The 23,012-nt window shown below is 38.2% G+C and overlaps 1 protein-coding gene across 1 annotated transcript; it reads left to right on the top strand.

Annotated features, from left to right (window-relative positions):
- The first annotated feature begins 15,612 nt into the window (after window positions 1-15,612).
- Window positions 15,613-16,231, top strand: LOC148011882 (uncharacterized). Its single transcript, XM_087670277.1, has one exon. The coding sequence runs from the start codon at window positions 15,636-15,638 to the stop codon at window positions 16,095-16,097; it is 462 nt and encodes a 153-aa protein (XP_087526403.1). The 5' UTR covers window positions 15,613-15,635; the 3' UTR covers window positions 16,098-16,231.
- The last annotated feature ends 6,781 nt before the right edge of the window (window positions 16,232-23,012 follow it).

Genomic DNA, 23,012 nt, shown 5'->3' with positions numbered 1-23,012 from the left:
TAATAATAAATAATCGATGCCTCAATAGACATGACAAAATATAGGCGTGGCGCCTATCAAAATATAATCCATAGGTCAAATACTCGCTAAACTCCAATGCTTTCCTCCGCCACTGCAGCTCTCTCTACACATCAACTGAAGCATTCACAATCGTTAGTAAAATAATACAATTAAACCGACAAAAGTGAATACCTAGCAGTCTTCAGCTACATAAAAAAATCAACTGGTTAGAAATAAATCCTAACCTTAATTTATTACGAGTGCGCACTCTAAACTCATAAACGTTTATTAATTTAATATGTATTTTGCGGAATTACCCGCTATGGAATCACCCATGTACACACTAAATTAATGAAACGCCCGAAAAGGATAGGCATCCCCATCAACTTCTCACACAAAGAATCCTCTTTGTGTATGAGCCCCGGTCATCAAAGTTTACGGAATCCACCGTAAAACCTCACGGAATCCACCGTGGAATATGCCTCCTGGCATCATACCCCCGGGGTGGGATAGCAATTGACCTCAATTGCTATTAGCTCAATGTGGAGCTAACAGAGTGGGGAAAGCATTTAAGTCTCTAGCATGCATCCATTGTGCTTCCTCTACAGGATGGTTCTTAAATTTTACTAGATATCTAGAATACCTTCGGCCAGTTCTAGTAGTCATAAAGTCAGTGTCTATGATAGCTTTTGGTTCAAGTATTTCAGTCTCTTCCTCTAATAAAGATGGGTTTTCATAAACAGGGTGTACAGGTAATTGGCCTCTAAATGGTCTCAATAGACTAATGTGAAATGTATTGTGAATTTTCCAATGAGATGGTAATTCTAACTTGAATGCATTATCATTAATTTTATGAATGATTCTAAATGGTCCATAGAATCGAGGAGCTAGTTTGACAACTGGATGTCTGTCTACACTTTGCAGTCTACGTTTTTCTATTCTCAGCCAAACATAATCATCAATTTTGAAATTCATAGCTTGTCTTTTCTTATTGGCTTGTTTGGTATATGATTGCTGGGCTTTAGCAATCATATCTTTAACCTCATCAAAAATACTGTTATGCATACTAGCAATATCATCAGCACTCTGAATTCTATTAGACAAAGATGCAACAGGTGTAGATAATCTATATCCATAAATGACTTCAAACGGTGCTTTCTTTGTAGATGTGTGCGGTGTATTGTTATATGCAAACTGTAATAAATGCAAATGAGTGTCCCATGTCTGAGGTTTAGAGATAGTATATGCACGTAAAAGATCTAGAATAGTGCTATTTGTGGCTTATGTTTGTCCATTAGTTTCTGGATGAAATGCAGAGGAAAAATCAATCTTTGTGCCTAGATTAGCAAGCAGGGTAATCCAAAAATTGTTACAAAATCTAGAATCACGATCTGAAATGATAACTTTGGGCAATCTATGGTTAGTAAAAACAATTTTCAAAAACAATTGTGCTGCTTGTGATGCTGTTAAAGTTTTCTTACATAGAATGAAATATGCTTGTTTACTAAATCTATCTACAACTGTCCAAATCATATCATGGTTAGATTTAGTATTTGGTAAACCAGTAATGAAATCCATAGAAATTTGTTCCCAAGGTTTAGATGGAATAGACAAAGGCATAAGTAATCTATACTGTTTACCATGATGTCTCTTAACTCTTTGACAAATCAAACATTCAGAAACAAAGTTAGATACATATGCATCCATATGCGGCCAATAAAAATCTTCAGATAACATACGTAATGTAGATATGATACCTCTGTGACCTTGATATGGGGGACAATGAATTTCATTCAAAACAAAAGATCGGAATGGAATAGTAACACACAGTCTCTTTTCATAAAACATAAATCCATCATTATATGAAAATGAATCAACAGGAATGAAATTATTTTGAACTAATTTATTCCAATCAGAATGAAAAGTGATATCCTGGTGATATGTATCTTTCATAGCAATCAAAGAATCAAAAGATATGACAGAAATATTATGAATGGCAGGTCTTCTACTCAATGCATCAGCCACTACATTTTCTTTTCCAGGTTGGTATTGAATGATAGGATGAAAACTTTGAATAAAGGAAGCCCATTTGATATGACGGTCAGAGATTTGAGGTTGGCTAAGTAAATGTCTAATACTTTGTTGATCGGTCTTTATCATAAATTCTGAACCCATTAAGTAGTGTTTCCACTGTCTTAATGCTTGTACAACTGCTAATAATTCTTTGTCATATGTGGAATATTTCAGCTCAGAGGGTTTCAGCTTACAACTAGAATATGCTATAGGATGATTGTCTTGCATAAGTACGGCTCCTATTCCTGATCCACTAGCATCAGTCACTACTAGAAAGAATGGTCTATTAAAGTCAGGCAACTGTAGAACAGGGACATTGGTTAGTGCATGTTTCAGTAAGTCAAAGGATTTCTGTTGATTTTCGGTCCATTGATAAACAATTTCTTTCTTCAGAAGTTTGGTTAATGGTAAAGCAAGTAATGAAAAATTACGTACAAACTTCCTATAGAAACTAGCAAGACCAAGGAATGAGCGTAACTCATACACGTTTTTAGGAACAGGCCAATTCAATATTGCATCAATTTTCTTAGGATCAACTTTAATTCCATCAGATGATACAATATGACCTAAATACTCAATTTCTATCTTAAAGAATTCACTCTTTTCAGGATTTGCATATAGTTGATTTTCTTTCAATAATTGAAAAACCAATGACAAATGCTCATAATGTTCTTTCTCATTTTGACTAAACACCAAAATATCATCAAAGAAAACAATTACACAATACTGATATTTCAAAAAGATACGGTTCATCATTCTACTAAAGGTAGCAGGTGCATTAGTCAATCCGAATGGCATGACTAAAAATTCGTAATGACCAAACTGTGTTCTGAATGCAGTTTTGAATATGCCAGACTTATCTAGCCTCACCTGATGATAACCAGACTTAAGGTCAATTTTACTAAATATAGAAGATCCTTGCAGTTTGTCCATAAGGTCATCAACTCTAGGAATAGGATACCTATTCTTTACAGTGATCTTATTTAAAGCACGATAGTCAATGCACATACGATAGGTATTATTCTTTTTCTTGACTAACAATACAGGTGCACCGAATGGAGAACTCCTAGGTCTAATCAAACCTCTATTTAGTAATTCCTCAACTTGACTCTGGATTTCTTTTTGCTCTATCTGGTTGTGCCTATATAGTGCTTTGCAAGGTGGTTGTGTGCCAGGGATCAAATCTATCTTATGGTCTTCTGGTCATGAAGGAGGTAAACCTGGTGGTAGGTCTTCTGCAAAACAGTCCTTAAAATATGCAAGAAATTCCTTATGTCTAGGGTGCATATGATTTTCCTTTACTTGCAATTCATTCACCCAAATGAGATAGAATTTACTACTCTTGCGTAATGCACGTTTAGCTTGAGTATGCGAAAGCAGTGGAAAAACATTAGATGCATGCATACCATATAATGTAATAGATTTTCCTTGAAAATTAATATTCATTGTGTATGTGGAATAATCTATATCTGGGTTATGCTGGTGTCGCCAAGGCATTCCTAAAATAATGTCACTCGACTGTAATGGAACAACTAAGAAATTTCTTCTTTCAATGTATTGGCCAATTTGAATCTCTAAGTCTTGCACTTCCTGTGTACCATTATACCTAGTGCCTAAAAATGCAGCTTTTATGCGATAATGCGTAGGTGCAGTTTGTAATTTCAATTCCTTTACCAATTTTGCTGAAATAAAATCATGAGTACTACCGTCATCATGCAAAATAGTCTTTTCCTTTCCATGCACCAAACATTTCATAGTCAATAAAGAATGTGGAGTAGGCATACTTGGTAAAGTATCGGAAGTAGTAGTAGTGTCGTCCTCATCTTCAGTGAAATCAGTCATATCCTCATGTTCGTCTTCGTCCATGGCTCCAAGATAGTTGATATGAGCTGGTGGCTTCTTTGAATGACAATTTGCTGCGAGATGTCCAGGATGGTGGCATTTATAGCATACTATTGACTTGGCTTTGGTTACATTGTTTGCAATGGCGGGAAGTCTAGGTACATTTGGATTTGCTTGTAGAATAGGCTTAGGATTTGGGTTGACATTGGATGGTAATGCAGGTGGTTTAGCCCAATTCTTGCGGAAAGATGATGAAGAGAAACGACCTGCATTAAATCTTCTAAAATTGGAATTGAATTGTTTAGATCCATAATTACCATTGGCTTGGAATTGCTGTGGTCGTTTGTCTCTACCTCGTAGCTTATCTTCAGTGTCATGAGCTAGTGAAATGGCGTCTTCAAGGGTAGCAGGCTTGAACATGTTAACTTCAGCATAGTAATGCCCAAGAAGTCCAGACATATACTTCCGCTTATGTGTCATCTCTGGTACGTCTTCAAGCATGCGTAGCTGTAGGAGTGCATTCCAAAAACGCTCTGTATACTGAGATATAGGCTCACGATCCCGTTGTTGGAGTAAATCCCATTGCTTGATAGCCTTCTCATGAAATTGCGGTGGAAGGAAATTCTGCATGAACTTCTTCTTGAAATCTTCCCAAGTAGCAGGACATTCTATGCTCTTGCGTACTACAGTCCACCAAAGTGATGCTCTGTCTACCAAATGATTAGTAACACACTTGATTTTATCTTTTTTTGGATAAGTTTCCTCATGGAAATAGTCATCAAACTGACTAATGAATGCTAGAATAGTCTTTCCTTCTCGTATACCATTGAAAGTGCGAAATTTGAAACTTCGTTTACTTATCTTTGATTCCTTGCGAATGGTTTGAGCTTCAAGAGTGGCGTCGATGGTACGTCGAATCAAATCTTCAGCTTGAGGTTCTTCTTTATCAGTAGACGCTCTTTGTAATTTTGCCAATTGCGCTTGCAATGCTTGCCTAGCCTTTCGTTCTTCTTCCAATTGCATCATGATTAAGTCCAGCTTTTGCTCCATTGTAGGCTCAGGTAGGTCGTCTTCAGCCATAGGATCATCCATATGTGGTTTCGTCATCCTGTAAAACTCAAAAGACCTTTCTCACTCAAAATCAGGTTAGTGGGATGAGCATAGCTCAAATTCGAGGTTACAAGGCTATGTGTTTTTGAGTATTTCTTTCTCAATTTTCAGAAAATCTGTGATTTTTCCTTCTTCGTATGCTGAAAATGCTTCAGCAAACCTGCGTATGGGTAGAATATCTTCCAACGAACAACTTTGCAGTTCGGAGTTTCTGCACAGGAACAACCCTTCTAAGAGTTTTGAGCATAAGTCAGTTCTGACTCCAGTTGACTAGTCTGACTTGTAGAGTTGTAGACTTAGGTGACTTGCAGAGTTGCAGACTTGCAGAACTTAGCCGACTTAGTGAACTTGTAGAACTTGATCACAGATGACTTGCAGAACTTGATCTCTGAAGCGCGGGACCTGGAGTTGTTGACTTGCAGAGTTGGGGAGCTTTGAGTTACTTAGTGGATTAAGAAGCTTTTAGCTTCTTAAACTGCCGTTGATTTGAAGGACAAGAGTATGTCCTTGGCGGATTTTTCGCTGCCCAGAACAGCCTCACGCTGCCTTGAAATCGATTTGGTTATTGAAGCTTTCTTAAGCTTCTAATCAAGCTTATTAATTTTAAACATTGGTCTTTGAAGCTTAATGAAAAGAAGTTACTCTTTTTCTCTCTGTTTATCCACGATTTTGGTGAAGGAGATGAATGAGTGGTCCTCCGCCTGTACAGCCCGGTCCTTCGCGATCTGATGATAGAAACAGAGGTTCTTGATCGCCAGAAGTCTGCCTGTATTGACGGTTCGCGATGAGATTGACCGTAGAGCCCGATCATTCTAGGAGCTCCGCCTTCGCACGAGATGGGTAGCGATTGAAAGCTCTTGATCTCAGCTCCGCTCTGATACCACTGGTGCGCAGATCGGTCGTTGTATGCTCACGTAGTGAATCCCGGAAGGTCCCCAAGAACAATGAACTCTACCTTTTTGCACAAATTACAATGTAAAAAGCATGAACGACAAGAGCAAGAGACCAATTGGATTCAATCTCCCCCCATGCCTTGTGTGAGCACTTCACAAAGTATGTATTTTATGTATATTTCCATCTTCATGCTCAATAATAGCCCAATTTACAAAAATATGACAAGCTTTTAGCTTTTGAGTTTGCTTTTATAAAAATAGAAATAAAGCTAATGGACGGTGCCCATAGAGTCTGCCACGCCCAACACAATGTCCCAAATAGAAATAACATATCCGTGCACATAGGCGCATACAAAATAATAATAAATAATCGATGCCTTAATAGACATGACAAAATATAGGTGTGGCGCCTATCAAAATATAATCCATAGGTCGAATACTCGCTAAACTCCAATGCTTTCCTTGGCCACTGCTGCTATCTCTACACATCATTTGAAGCATTCACAATCGTTAGTAAAATAATATAATTAAACCGACAAAAGTGAATACCTAGCAGTCTTTAGCTACATAAATAAATCAACTGGTTAGAAATAAATCTTAACCTTAATTTATTACGAGTGCGCACTCTACACTCATAAACGTTTATTAATTTAATATGTATTTTGCAGAATCACCCGCTATGGAATCACCCATGTACACACTAAATTAATGAAACGCCCGAAAAGGACAGGCATCGCCATCAACTTCTCGCACAAAGAATCCTCTTTGTGTATGAGCCCCGGTCATCAAAGTTTACGGAATCCACTGTAAAACCTCACGGAATCCACCGTGGAATATGCCTCCTGGCATCAGATATGGACGTAATGTCTCATTTCTAGATCATCTAAATGCGCTCCCACGTCATATTGACATAGATTGGTTACATGAGAAAATGGAGAGAATGGAAAAAGAGGAGGAAATTAATATATCTCAAGAAGAGTGGGAATACGCACGAGGTTGCTTATCAAAGGTGAGACATACTATCAATTAATTTGTTTCTATAAGTTTTATTTTATATAAATAATTAACATGTTTGATCTTTTATCTTTTACTACTAGTGCACATTATTCAATGCACTTTGGTGTGAGGGTAAACATCTTCGAACTCAACGTATAGATGAAAAGAGAAATACCCAAGATGGTGGTGTCCTTGCTCACTTCGAGCCTGCCAATGGTACCATGGAAGGTTATTGTGGCTTGATCCAAGATATTCTGAAGCTTGACTTCAGAAGATTCTTTATATATGTACTGGATGTGAAGTGTTTTAAAGAAGTGGTAACAAATGGTGAGCATTGCACAATCAGACGTCATCCAAGTGGTTTTGTAATCATTGACTCTACAAGATTTCACCAAAACAAGAATGACACATTAGTACTACCTCAACAATGCGAGCAGGTATATATGTAAAGGCTAATTTTTTAATATGTATACATGTGATACATATACACAATATAATAAGTACTTAAGTTTTTTGCTTTTGTTTTCCAAATACAGGTTGTGTATCATCCAATGGTAAACAATAACCGATGGTGGTATGTCATCCCTATATCTAATCGTTCAAAACCAATATATGGTAATATTACCAACATGGAGATAGCAGATGACAATCCAACAAATAATGATGATGTGCACGATGACACCATAATGGATGATATGCGTGATATAGTACAAGATGAACCTTGCGATGATGTTCAAGGAAACGCAGAAGAAGACAATAATGTGATTGTCGATGATATTGATGAAGTTATTGAGCAATATAGCAACACATCTAATAGTGGGATAGACTTATTTGTTTCGTTACCTCTTGGTAACATAGACCAGCTAGAAGTAGATAGTTTAGCAAGGGCTGATCTCCTTGAAGATGAGATGGATCATTCACTGTAACATACTTAATTTGCTTATTGATTCAATATATGTGTATTCCTAATTCTATGCTTTTTATCATGCACACACGTGCATACTCAAGAATCAATAGTCAATTTTAAAGCAAGCATTGAATTTTCCATAATAAAAAGGAAGTATCTTTTATCATCTTCAAGTACATAGAGAAATTACGAGATACATATTGCAATGCTTGCTACTAATTGTAAGGTTTCTGTCGCTTGCCGCTAATTACTTATATTAGGCTTGTCAACTGGAGGAACTGCCATTCATTAGAGAGCCATGAAAAAGAAATTAGTAACTCTATTTTTTTAATTCAATGATTCAATGTGTATTCTTAATTCTATGGTTTTTATCATGCGCACATGTGCATGCTCAAGAATCAATTTCAGGTGGTTAAATAATTATTAACTTTGGTTTTTCAATTATGTGAATTGCTAATTTTAGGTGGTTAAATAATTGTGTGTCTGCTAGCGCGTCTATATTAGCGTCTATTTGCGCGGATATATAGACGCAAAATTCGCGTCTATTTACACGCATGTTTACACGCATTTATAGACGCTCTGATAGATGCGCCCGACTTTGCGCGTCTATGCCTCGTTTCTGTTGTAGTGTTTCACTTGGTTGAAATGCAAAACCTTTTCCATGTCTCATTAGCATTTGCATAAAAGAGTGTTTTTCAGTCGGCAAAAGGAAAGAATTTTCACCTATTTTGAGCTCTTTTATACTTTCAGATGTGAACTTGTGACCAATGTTGGAAGGATTACGAAGACTTGGCTGATTTGTTGCCCTATCAGTCAACCCTTCACTTTCAAGAGGCAGTGGGACTACCTCAGGCTTGACTTTTTTATCCATCGTCTTGTATTTTGTCTCCACTTGCGCTTCAGCCTTGTTGAGTAAACCAATGTCTTCCTGCTCAACAAATTCTTGAATTGTTTGATAAAAATCTAATGTACATACTTCTATGGATTGATTTTCAGCCCGATTTTCTATATGATTAGTTGCATATATTTCATCCAATGTGTTAGTAGTAATTAGTCCAAAAAAAATGCTCGAAATATCTTCATTTTCAACCATCATGTCATAAGTTTTTAGCAACCTCTTTACATAACATAAATATTTTCTTTCAAATTTAGTCATGGCTGGAAGAGACTTATAACAGCCCATACTATTGGCTGTACATACATACAGATTTTCCAGAGACAGTTTCTATAGCATAAGGAGGTTCAATCTTTTTACATGACGCACTGCCATAGCCTCCTTTTATAGCAGTGCAATTTGAAAACCCTTGAGTTCTTGGGCATTAGGCACATGATAATCACGCAGTCGATTTCTGTTTCAATTATGGTTAACACACACAATAAGAAATTGGGTAGCTTGCTCATTATCCTTTTTTCGGATTCGAGCATAGGAAGAACCATCATCAAGAGCTTTTGTTTCCAAGCGAGCTGCTTCAGGAATGTAAGATTTCCCAAGAATGATAGGGTAACTATAAGAGTCTTGAACAAAAAAGTGAAAATTATCTTTTATGTCTCCAATAGTTACCTACACATTAGGACATGCAGCATATAAATCTCCAGAAGAGTTGTTTGCAACTCTCATTTTCCAACCTGGATCAACATCTATGGGCCATCCGCCACTTTCATAGAGACTCCTTGCCATGACATTTATCATCGAGCCATGGTCTAAGAGTGCAATACATGGTGTTTCTTTTTCTCCAATTTTGACGACTGTCTCCATTGTTGCTCTTGCCCAATGCGTACGAGAGTAGTGACTGCTTGGAATGAACCGAGCCTCTTTCTCCTCATGCATGTGCTATAGACAGCCTTCTTTTTGAGAGGTAGGTTGCCCAACTGGTTTGGACCAGTCGACCATTACATTTTCAGCTTTCACTTTAATTTTTGCATTCATGTTTTCTTTATCTTCAGCTTCAATTGCTGTAATTAATTATTTAACTTAATGCCAGGAGGCTTATTCCATGATGGATTCCGTGAGGTTTTGCAGTGGATTTCGTAAAACTATACTTATTTGCTCGGGGAAGTTACTATATGTATATCCTCTACATCATGTGCGTTCAAGGCCTATTTGTAAAAATCCTTATCTGTGAATTTTTCTTGAATAAAACATAACCCTTTTCTATTCAATCTGTAAATAACCCCTTTATATTACGCCCTTTTGTATGTAAAAAATATATAAAAATGGTATTTTAAAAATACATTATTTTGAACTCACGTGATGCACACATATATTCATGAGTAACTAACCCAATCTTATTTACCGAGGCTTGTATACAAGGTGGATTCCTTGTGTTAATTTAATGTGCAAGTGGGTGACTCCATAGCGGGTGATTCTGTAAAATACATATTTAAATTAGTGGGGGTTTATGAGTTTAGAGTGCGCACTGGTATTAAATTAAGGTTAGGACAGAGTTCCAACCTATTTATTTATTTTGTAGCTGAAGACTGCTTGGTATTCACTTTTGTCGATTTAATTTTATTATTTTCTAATAATTGTGAATGCTTCAGTTGATGTGTAGAGCAGGTGACAATGGCGTTGGAAAGTAATGGACGATAGCGTGTTTTCAAGTTATTTAGAAAAAATTATCACTTTTGATAGGCGCACGTCTTATCATTAGAGATGTGGCGCTAATATTTATTTAGGCTCACTTATTTATTGAACTGCTTGATATATATCTATTATTTTGTATGCACGTGGACGCACGGTTTAAATATTCATTATTGGACATTGTACTTGGGCACTGCCTAACTCTTGGACTGCCCAACCGCTTTATTCTTTATTTGGACAAAAGCAAACACAAAAGCTAAAGCATGCTAATTGTAAAATTGGGCTATTTTTGAGCTTTGAGATGAATAAATTTATAAACACATGCTTTGTGGAGCACTCACACAATTCATGGGGGGAGATTGTACCCAATTGGTCTTTTTGCCTCATGTCGTACAAGTCTATTCTCTTGATTTTTGAGCTTAAAGTAGAGTTGTTTATTCTTGGGGACCTTTCAGCACTCGCTATATATGCATACAACATCCGATTTGCGCACCATAACTGCTTCAATATTAATTCCTTGTGAAGTTAGCTTCTTTTCATCCTACATAAAAACTTGAAGAACTTGCAAAAAAGAATGTAGTGTTTCTTCAGCTTCATCACCAACATATTGTCTTTTCCTTTTGATTACATTAATAATTGCACCATGGAATTCACGTTTGGCAATTCCAAGAATTTCACCTAAGGTGAATTCAATTTTGCTTCTTAGAATTCGTTCTTCTAGGACTCGTTTGAGATCAGTTGCAGATTCTATGTCAGACTGCAATTTTTAGCTTGGTTGTTTGCCTTTCTTCTTTCCTTTGGTCTTCTTTGTTTGTGGTGCATCTTCCATCTCTTGATCTAGGGTTATATTTTCAGCAAGCTTTGGTTGTTCAGGCGTTCTTCTAGTTACCCATTTCGGAGGGCCAAAAGAGGAAGGCCTTGGTTCATCTTCTCATCTTCTCTTTTCTTCAATCAAGACTTCTTTATCATTGATGTCAGCCAAATGTGCAAAGGCAGAAAAAGAATCTACCAGTTCTTTCCAACCAGTTATTTCTCGAATGCACTAATTGGCGTTAGTCAAATCATCTTTGGCTACTTTTTCGCATTCCATTTGATCTAATGCATGCATCCATACTTTAGATTTTACATTAGCTTTACATGCTTTCAAATTTGATTTAGTTGGCTCAATTCACAACCCATAGGTAGCTGCATCAATCGTTGCGTAGGCATTCTTTACAGGTAAATCTTCTAATCTTTTCTTCATTTCACCATTGTCAAAATTTGGCTCCAGTGGAAGACTAGTTTCAGCTACATGAATTTTTTCATCTTTCCAAAAGATGAGCTTCTATGCTTCAGCCTCATGGAAGGCAGAACACTCCCTCTTGTCATGTTGTTGGCTATCACACCAAATACAATGCCTTTTAAAGCCTTCTCTCATGGGTCTTTGAGTTGATAATCGTCCTCGTTCTTCAACTTTGACATCCATCTTCTCCACCTTGGAACTGATTTCTATAAGATTCAGATGAAGGTCATGTATGCTCTTAATGAGTTCATCCATGACATCATTTTTAGAAGAAACAAAAGAAGAAAGATTTGGTTGATTAGTTAAAGGAATAGGGGATTTTGAAGGTGGAACAAGCTCCATCAAAGGAGTTGTTGAAGTTGAAGTAGAGCACAATCTTAGTCGCATCCAATCTCTTCGAGCAATCATGTTAATTGCATCAGTAACATTTGTCCATGCAGCCTTGAATCCTGATTCAGAGGTAGCATCTTCTAGGCGATCAACAAGCTTCTCTTGCAGAATGGGATCTACAGCCTTAAGGAATAATTCAATCTTTTGACCTTCCATACTTTGTTGGTCTTCAGCATCAGGTTTCCCAAATTTACTTTCAAACTCATGGTATAAAGCTGTTGTAGCTAAACCTTTGTTGGGTTTCTCAACCCAATCAGTGAAACTTTTCTTCGTCATTAGGCCAAAGTCTTCTAAGAAGAATTCTTTGTGTAGGGATTTTTTGAATGCAGCCCAATTCGTATCTCGTTGCAAAAGACTATGGATTCTTTCTCGAAGACCATGCTTGGCTAGTTTGGTAAAATAACGACTCCATACATGTTGCGGTATACCAAAGATGAGAATTTTCTCAACATACAAGTCAATAAAAACAGAGACATTGTGACCATTAAATTGTTTTAATTCCCTCCTAACTTCCTCTAGGGCCTTGATAGCTGTGAAATCAATCTTCTCTTCATCTTACCTATGTTGTTTCTTCTCTTCATCTTACCTTTGTTGTTATTGTTGTAACATTTGGTTTATTGTTGCCGAGTCTGCTCCAGTATGTGTACCAATTGTTGTAGAGTATCTCCTAAATAATCCCCCATCTTGGAGTTCTCTTACATCGACCTTCACGTCAGGTTCACCAATGTCGCAGCGCGTAGGGTTGAAGGTCATCACAGGGGTTTGGCAAGAAAAGTAGACAAGATAGATGGAGATGTGTCTTCAAGAGATAAGTAGATTACAGTGAATGATTAAAGATTCAAGAGGTACTTCACGGTCAATCACAGGGGATTGAAAGAGAAGAATGTATGGGGGCTCAAGAGCTTAGACTCCGGAGATGGTAGAGATAAAAGAAGGATTGAAGGTTTCAAGCTAAGTTCTTGAAGATGTTGATAGAGCTTCCAACTGCATGTTCTTAGCAAAGATTACAAGAGTATTATCTCAAATCAAGCTTGTTTTCTTAACTATAAAAGCAATCACAAATTATAAAATCAAGTACAGTATGCTGTCATGTATCATAAACAACTCTACATCTCGTCATTCAAACATGATACTATAGTATGAATCATCTTTGCATGATTACATTCAATCTAGACTATTAGGGACAAAAGCTTATGAGTCAATTACAAGCTTGTAGGGCAAAGAGAATTGCTTCAAGAGAGCTTCAAATTGAGTTCCTTTGATGATAGCATAAACTTCCCCCTAACATAGTGTTGGTGCGTTTGGTATCAATAGTCCACCATGAGGGTAAGAGACAACAAGGTGAAGGTAGATTCAGGGAGAGGAGTAGACGAAAGAGAAGGGGTTCGAAGAAATTGAAGACGTAGAAGAATACTCCAAAAAAAATTTAGAAAATGTAGAAGAATACTAACAAAAATGAAGCCTGTCAATTTATTTTAGCATTATGAGAAGATAAAACTCTAATATACAAAAACGTGTATAAAATAATACATTCCTCTATGCTGCTCAGATTGCCAATCCGATGCCTCCATTGGCTCCGAAAGGGGGGTAAAATGCCAGCACACGTGGCCAGAATTCTGCCAGATCACTCCTTCTTTATCTTCCCATTCAGAGTGCTATTCACTACGTGAAAACAACAATCGCGCGTCGCGCGATTTTGTCAGTCTCTCTTTTTACATAAAATCGTTTCAAATTGGCTGAAAGATACATGCCTTCTTGTCTAGAAGTTGTCTATAGTTTTATGGATTTTTACAAGAGATAATATCTAAAATATCAAAAATTGGCTAAAACTTGTCAAAAAATCTAATATTTTTGAACCATGGACACTAACACTAATGTTTAAAATGGCATTGGCTCTCTAAATTAATAAGAAAGCCACACTCTAGATTTTTTTACAGGGTGCGCACGTAGCGGTAGGACACCGTCACCTCTCGTAGTGGGCCACCAGACAATTACAACCCCTCATCTCTGGTTGCTCCTCATGTGCATAATAACCTCCCCCTTCCTTACTCTTTCACACTGCCACTCCCAAACCCAACGCTCCTTACCCTACCCTCCATCCCCACTACAAAATGTCTTATGTACCTAGCCGCCCCAATCAGAGATCAATCGTTTCAATCTATGGCCATCAATCGAAGAATCCAAGAGAGCCAAACCCCTCTCTCCTCAGCATTCACTCACTTCAGTGCTCCAACTCACATGTTGCTACAAATTCCCACGTCCACCACTGCCCCACAATGTTTTCAATCACATGCTTCGACTCGCGAACCTTCTCATTCTATACTTGTAGAACCCTCCTACAATTCACGATCAAGTCCTCACATTTCCATCCTTGCGTGTTTTCATTTGTAAATGCAGATACATCTAACTGTTGAAGCTAATATTTCGTAATAGTTTGGTTGAAATATATATTACATGTAATAGAATTGAAGGGTATGAAATTTAAGGGCCTTAGCATATATACTACGTAATATAATTGAGTGGTGTGAATTTTAAGGGCCTTAGCATATGTACTACTCATTACCGTTCACAAGAAAGATTGAATTGCGGACCAAAGGACGGTGTTTGATCTAGTTATATTATTTTTGAGACTCTATTGCAAGGTGTTGTTACTTGTTACTGAAAATTACATACATCATCCTGCTCAAGTTGGGGTAACGTGTTTATATAGCATCCATGGTGAAGATATAGCACGGTGCTATATAGCCTATTATCTTTACAACACTTTAATTATGTTGATGATTGGATCATTCCCTTACCTCAAATAACTGTTTGAACCTTTTATAATCTTGTAGGGTGTTGTGATAATTTCATCACCTTGTTGAAACGGTCCATTGTTATATACATATTTTTGTTTCTGAAGACGTAATTACCCTTCCCCCAATAAAAGAATGGCTTAAATCCACACTCATGAATCTATTGGTCATGCTAAGTTAAAGATCTCATGAATTGGCAAACTCCTATGAAAGTATACATTTATCGAAAGTGAATGCCCAAAAATCAAGGTAGCACCGTTTCTTCAACCACAACAGGACAAAGATTGCTACAATAAAGTCAATGCCACTTCGTCTTCATCAATTAGGAAAGTATAGGTATAGTAGCATTAATTACTCGATGAAATAGTCATTTGAGTGAAAGTGAATGATAGTGAATATTGCTCACAATAATGGAAAAGGAAGCAAGACGGTTGAAATGTCATAGGTTTCTTTTGGGGAGTGAAAGTGAATGATAGTGAATATTGCGTGACCTTTCAAAGTGTGGATCGGAAAGATGGTCTAGACTCTAGACAGAGCCATCCTTGCCTGAAGAAAGGTTCGCTTTTGACTTTAGATACATTATCTGAAGTCAGTGAATCGTGGAAAATGATCACACCGCGACAGAAGGCCAGTATGCCGACGTAGAGACCGCTTCTAAATTTAAAAAATGGTGAAAACGATGTCGTGTACAGGGCTATTATATAAAGGACCCATATTGTACATGCATGGATTTGTAAGAGCAGCTCTCTCCCTCCCTCCCCCCATCATGAATATTCACGCGATGGGGCGGCCTCCAGCTCTCCTTGTTCGTCTCGGCCTGCAGCTCTTCTTACTAGTCGCCTGCGCTTGCAGCCTGCACGGAGCGCTAGCCCACTCCGAGCCTTCTCCTTATTACTCAAAGCCACCCCCGGTCTACACTAAACCGCCTCCTCCGCCCTATCAGAAGCCGCCACCTGTCTACAACCCCCCTCCATATCACAAGCCGCCTCCCGTGGCGAGCCCGCCGCCACCCACCTACACTCCTCCTTCCAAGCCCCCGAGCCACAAGCCTCCGCCCTATCACAAGCCTCCTCCCTACCACAAGCCCCCTCCTGTCTACACCCCACCCTCCGCCTCTCCCCCCTATCACAAGTCCCCGCCTGTCCACAAGCCTCCCCCTTATCATAACAAGCCCCCTTACACCCCCAAGCCTCCGAAGTACTCCTACCCGCCGCCTCCCCATTACTAGCTGCTGGCTTTTGCTTAGCTTTTGAAGGGCGGCTGCATTCGGTTTCCTTACTGAAGCAGACGACATTGTCATAACTTTGTGTACAAGTTCGCATCATAGTCTCATCAATAATGTGAACGGTTATTCATGCAAAAGGTGAAAATGTCTACTGCCTATACTGTAGTCTCGAGGGTTAAAAACTTCTCCCCAAATCCTTAAGCAATCACTCTAATTTAGATTATAAATGGAGTTGGAATGAATGATAGTTTGGCTCTTGTTAATACGCATTGCTCTTAAGGACAACACATTTACTTGAAGATAATAAACTTCATATGGATTTTGTCGTAATGAGTCATTTTTGTGTTCTCTCTCCTACTTATGTATCTTTTTGGATCGAGTGTGTGTATGTGTGAATTTCTATGTTCCTTTAAGGTAGTGCTCAAGCAAACTCCCATGTGCCTTGCACTATATAGCAAGTATTCTTATGTGCTTAACGTGTGAAGCAACATATTGAGTAACAATAAATGATTCTATTGCCAACAAGTAGTAGCACAGATGGTTTGAGGAGGTGAGTGAGATGGTTTGGGAAGGTGAGTGGGTTGCAAGGTCTTTGGTTAAAACCCCCCAAGCGAATAGTTTGGTGGCATCTTATCCTTTGAGATTGAGTGAATAAAGTTGGGTTTCCAACCGTTAATCTCAAATCCGCTACATTATGACAAAAGAAAAACAAATGTGTATGTGTGTGTGTGTGTGTGTGTGTGTGTGTGTGTGTGTGTGTGTGTGTGTGTGAAGGTTAAAGTGAATACATTGAGATTTTCCATTTGGTGTAGTGTTTGGATCAAACTAATTTGAATGAAGGTATCTATTTTACATGTTCAACTTTTCAAAGAGCTAAGTGAGCTCAGATGATACTACACGGGATTAGGCCCAAAAATGGCCTCATTGACACATTCTCTTAACTAAGAAAGAAAACTTACGAGTGCGTCTACGATCATAAAAACAAGCATATTAGTATCCAAAATCGTGCTTATTTTCTGACTAATAAACGTAAAATTGCACACTTTTTTACATGCAACAAAACCTACACTTTTCACGCTTCATCAAATGCAATTTGTGCAAACAAAAAAAGGTAGGGAGCTACTAGTTGTAAACATGTGGCTTCAACCACAACTTTGTAACCAACAACTCCCTAGTTTTTTTCCTCTCGTTAGACACAATAATATAGTTTGAGTCAACAAAAAATTATACACAATAAGAATTACACGAGACCCAAGATGAACCAAATGGTAAAAGAAAAGTTATTGAACTATATATTCATAATAATACAAATTGCATGAGGCTATTTAAATCTTTAGTTACTTAAAAGCTTTTAGAAAGTATAAGATGATAATGATGCAAAATCCATGACAAGTTGGCATGCATTGCAAAATAGGAGGTATGATAAAGCCTAAAGACACATGGCACATCCTACTAAAACATGTCCATAAATATTAGTCTAACTCCTATCAATAGATGGAGTGCCTTCGCTATTAGTACATATAGGATGATGACTATCCACAAAAACTTTTGCGGCCTCTTCAAAGATGTTACATATCTAACTCTCGTATATAGTTGAGATGACACATATACAAAATGGCTTGGTGTAGTCAAGCCTTCAATATATTCCGATAAACAATATTAGCATCTATGGAATATTATAGTACTCGACCCAACAAAGTTGTCACTCCTTGAGTTAAATTCACAACATGTTTATATGTTGCCCTAGTCTCTCCCCTTTTTTCTCTCCCTTTCTCTTAAAAATAGAAGCTTGCATCTCGTAGGTGCCCATTAAGGAATATTGTTCATCTTCATTTTAGACTCAAGGAAGTTACTAAATACATATCCTTTACATCACGTGCATTCAAGGCCTATTTATAAATATCCTTATCTGTGAATTTTTCATGAATAAAGCATAACCCTTTTCTATTTAATTTGTAAATAACTCATTCATATTATACTTCTCTATATGCAAAAACTGGTATGTTAAAAATACCTTATTTTGAATCCACGTGATGCTCACATATATTCACGAGTAACTTACCCGAGATTATAGATAGAACCATAGAGGAATGAAACCTAACACCAACAAGCCTTAGATATGTGTTGCCACAATACATATGAAAAAATATTAAAAACAACAAACAAAGGTCTAAACATCCAAAACAAATTTATCCCAACTATATAACCTAATATCTTTTGAGAAGATGATTCTCTTAATGCTAATAAGGCTCCCACACCTTCAATACAAGCTCTAGCACTCGGTAGCACCCTAAACTTTACTCACAAACTAGATGAATTTGAGAAGAAGAAACTATGAGTTGATCAATAGCTAATGTAGACAACAAAACACACACTAAGCATAGCAACAACTATTATCACTTCACAGTTAGCAACCCGTGGTGGGGACTCTAATTTTCAAACACCCTAATAGAACCTTGCAAAGAAGCTATAATCTTTTATAAAAGTATTACAATTTCATGGAATATATGTCTAACCATTAGGCTTACTTTAAATACATATATTCACATACATCCCTTTGCTTTTCCAAAAAGTCTCAATGGAGTAATTATTATTGGTCTCAATAAGGTAAGTGTCTAACTATTATCTACATTTATACAAAACACATTATTAGAACCATCTATGTTAAAGTGTATTTGTAAGAAGCTGGGAATACTTAGAATGCTAATAATATGCCATGTCACACTGACACTGGTATATAAGGAGAGAAGTTGTAATTTTTCATATCTTTTGAACATATCAATACAATTACAATCTTTCTCTCCCATCTTGCTCCAAGCTTCCATGGCTTCTTCATCTTTCCTGTCTTTCTCTCTCCAATTCTAGTCTTTCTCTCTCCTCGTCACTCTATTTCTCTCTCTTCCTGCAGTCTTTCTCTCTCCTCTGCAGTCTTTCTCTCTCCTCTTTCTCTCTCTCTAGTTCTCTCTCTGACAAGTGGTATCAGAGCTTCAGTCTTTGATCCATTATTTTCTTCCATTTTCACTCTCATTTTCCTATTTCAAAACCAATTTCAGACAAAAATGGTACAAGACAGTGACTAGTGGAGTGCTGCAGGACAACTACAGTTAGCAATGACTACATCTGGAGTTATCCAAGGTCAGATATGGCGGGTAAAGGCTTAAATGGCTGGACGTCATCAAATTTTATGCAAAAATGGAGGTAACTAGGGTAAAGAATGGTTAACCGGGCTTAGTTTGAGAACAAACTGTGGTTACTTTGAAAAGAGGGGTTTCTCTTTCCCCTTTCCTGGAAATTCCTGCAGGTTCCATGGAGGTTCAGCCCCAAGATCTGCTCATATCTCTCTTACCTCTGATCTTCCTGACCAACAATCATCTGGAATAGAAGCCTTTCAGCATGAGCTTCAAGTTGAGCACCTACTTGCTCAAGATTGAGCAAGCATTCAGGCCAGGAACAGCCCCGAAAATTGCGGCGCAATTTTCGGGCTGATTCCAGCCCTGCCCTGCTCCAAGCTTGCTTCCCCTCAGCCTTGGCACTCTTCTTCATCCATTCCAGGCATTAATCTTCAGCTACATTGAGATTCTTAGCAACATTTGAAGATTCCTCAGCTCTCTTGAACCCTAGGTGAACAGTCCATGGGCAGCCATGAAAGCTTCAGCCCAAGCTTCCATTTCTTGACAATTTCTTGAAGATTCTTCATCCTTTTGGCCCGTGGAATCATCTCAGCAAGGATTCTTCAACAAATTGCAAGGATTAAGCACGGGATGGCTTAAGATTGAAGATCAAGAGCTTCAATGGAGCAAAAATTTGGGGGAAACGGGTTTAATGCTTCAATTTCAAGCATTTGAAGCCTCAAGATTGGTCTCTACCATCAGATAAGCAAGCTTCTTGGATTATTTTGCTAACATTGGACAACCGGGAGCCCTATCAAGCATTTGGCAAGTTATTTTCAGCCATGTCAAGGTATTTCTCTTCAATTTTTAATCTCTCTCATTAATCCAATTGCTGAGCTTAAGCCATTTGACTGAGAGATTAAAGAATTGAACATTTTCATCAAATTCTCAGCCAACCTTTGCTTGAATTCATCTATTCATGAATGCAATGCTTGTCTAATGCATATTAGCTTCAATCAGTGAATGAAGGGCCTCAATCTGAGATTTCAGCATAACATTTGAATCCTATGGACTGAATACATTCATTGATTCCTTTGCTTACTCTAATCCAATTGATTGGTTGATTCTCTTTTGCCTAAATTGGAAAATTGTAAAGGGTAAGTACTAGCAATCAGTGAGTCACTGAATTGCATAGGTAAAACCCTTCTTCCATCTCAAGTTCTTTTATCTCAATCAATTGCATCTCATGAAAGGCTGAATGAATATTTTCCAAATGCATATCATGCTGATTGCTTAGTACACTAGCCTCTGCCATGTTGATATTCCCACCGAGGAAAAAGGTGGATGCCGGGGGAGATAGTGGGACAAAAGAGAGGTGACCCTCCCTCACTATCGAAGATCCCGAAGGGGTGCAACCAACCGACCCGGGGGGAACTTTGCCCACCTCCCGGTGATTCGGAGCCCGTGTAGGGAGCCCGTCCTGCCGTTTTATCCCTCACACAGGTACAGCGAGTGGAGAATTGAAGATTGAAGACTTTCCAACGACTCAAGTACCTATTGGAGTAAAACAGGGTAAAACAGGGCATTTTCAGGTTACCCACAGGGTATTTACAGGTGGATACAGGTACACCCTTTGATACTGAAGTACAGGTGCAGGTACTACAGGGTACCCACAGGTCCTATATACCCCTTTGCAGGGTTTGGTAGCCTTTGGAGGTTACTTTCTTGCATTACAGGGTCAAAACAGGGCACTTACAAGTCTAAACAGGGTGCAGGACTGGACAGTTCAGACTCTGAAAGTCAGTTACAGAATTTTCTGTCCTAAACCTGTTATAGCGTGCTATAGCTCATCTCGAAGAGGGCATTGTAAGCTTCGATTCGCACAAAAAAGTTTTGCAATCGGAGTTTTCTAGCCAAAGTTATAGCCGTTTTACTGACAGGGGGTACTGCAGGACTGCATTAGTATGGCAGGGCATAAAGGCAAAAATAAGGTCCAGGAGGACTATGCACAGCAAATCAGGGATTCTATGATGGAAAGCACACTTCAAGAGAACCCTGAAGAGCCTCAACAAGGAGAGATTAGTATTCTCAATGACGCTTTGTGTGCCCATGAACTAAGACATAAGGAACGTCATGAAGCTATTTTGTCAGTAATGGAGCATATGATTTTATCATTTGGTCAAACAAAGTCTACAATGGAACAAATGGTTTTATCTCATGGACAAACGAAGTCTACGCTTGATAAGTTGATGGAATCAACTACCCAAACCAAGGCTTTCATTGATAAATTAGTAGAATCCAATGCTCAGCTTATGGCAAAATTTTCTCAATTGATGCCATCGCAAACAGGATCAAAAGAAGCTAATGAGAAGGCTTGTTCAAACAATGACCCTTCAGTCCCACTTCAGCCATCCAACCAAAATGGTTATGGAGATGGAATCATTGGAAGAAGAGGTATTCCCAATAGTCAGTATGAAGTAGGAGAAGCTTCACAAAGGCATGATGATTATTTGGGCAGTTTGAACGGCGCTAATACTCAAGCTTTTGGACTGCATACTCAGCATCCTAGGAGTGCTTTACCAACAGGAAGATTACAGGGTAATTCTCAGCCACCTGTTGGAAGATTTCAATCTCATTTTGGGGGTTCTGTACTTAGAAATTCCGATCAGCCAGTTTTGGGACAGCAACCTTTCCATGATAGAGAGTTCAAGGATAAAATTGTTTTATCCAAATTCAATGGCCAGTCATCTTCACCATCAGAATTAGAGGAATGGACTTCTAAGATGGAGTCTTATTTTGACATATTTCCTAAAACTGATGACATGAAGATACATTTTGCCTCCCTCCACTTAGAAGGATTTGCTCATACTTGGTGGAGGTATATCAAGAAAGAGAATGTACTTATTGAGAATTGGGAAGCTTTCAAGGCACTTATGGCTGAAGTCTTTGTTTCACCTCTTGAAAAAGAGAAGTTAGAACGAAGATGGTATAACTTGGAACAAAGGAGCCTAAGTGTAAGAGATTATACAAACCAATTCCTCAACTTGACCATGTATGTGGAAAATATCAGTGATGAGGCCAAGTTACACAAGTTCATGTATGGTTTGGAACCATCCTTGTCAGCTGATGTTATGGCGCAAAATCCTACTTCACTTTTCAAGGCTATTGAGCTTGCAGAGCGCTTTGGAAGGAAGTATAGGAAAGAGTCTTCATTTCAGCCAAGTTATGGACAGCCAAGGACTGTTTTAAAGCAAGGGCAAGTTGGTAACAATTATGGCAGCAACCATATGCCTAATGGGAGTTTACGGATACCAACTTATCCCCCATTTAATGCTTCTAGGCTTCAAGGCAATTTCAGGACAGCAAACAGTCCAAAAGTTGAATTTAAGCAAGGTGACAATAAGCCTAAGTCTACTTCAGCCAATACAAATTTCAGAAATATTCCCATGGATCTTTATAAGGAAAGAAAGGACAAAGGCTTATGCTTCAAGTGTGGAGAAAAGTATACTCCTGACCATGCTTCAAAGTGTGTATACAAAAATGCCAAGCCAAAAATTCAGAGTATGCTAGTTCTTGAGGACCTTGAAAATGACATAGATGAAGTGAATGCAGTCCCAATCAATGCTGAAAATGAAGATTTCGAGGATGATGGTGGACATGAGTACTTTTATGATCCATCTGACTCTTTTCCTTTTGATCCAGGCGGTGATATCCCATTTGATCCTGGTGGATTTTGTAATGAGTTGCCTGCTGCCACTAATTGTTCTATCTCTATGGATGCTTGGACGGGATCTAAGAACCCTAATAC

The sequence above is a fragment of the Lygodium microphyllum genome, chromosome 28 (assembly GCF_053477565.2).
Source record: "Lygodium microphyllum isolate KBCC chromosome 28, Lygodium_microphyllum_v1.1.10, whole genome shotgun sequence".
Classification (NCBI taxonomy): Eukaryota; Viridiplantae; Streptophyta; class Polypodiopsida; order Schizaeales; family Lygodiaceae; genus Lygodium; species Lygodium microphyllum.
This window is presented reverse-complemented; position numbering and strand designations above follow the sequence as displayed.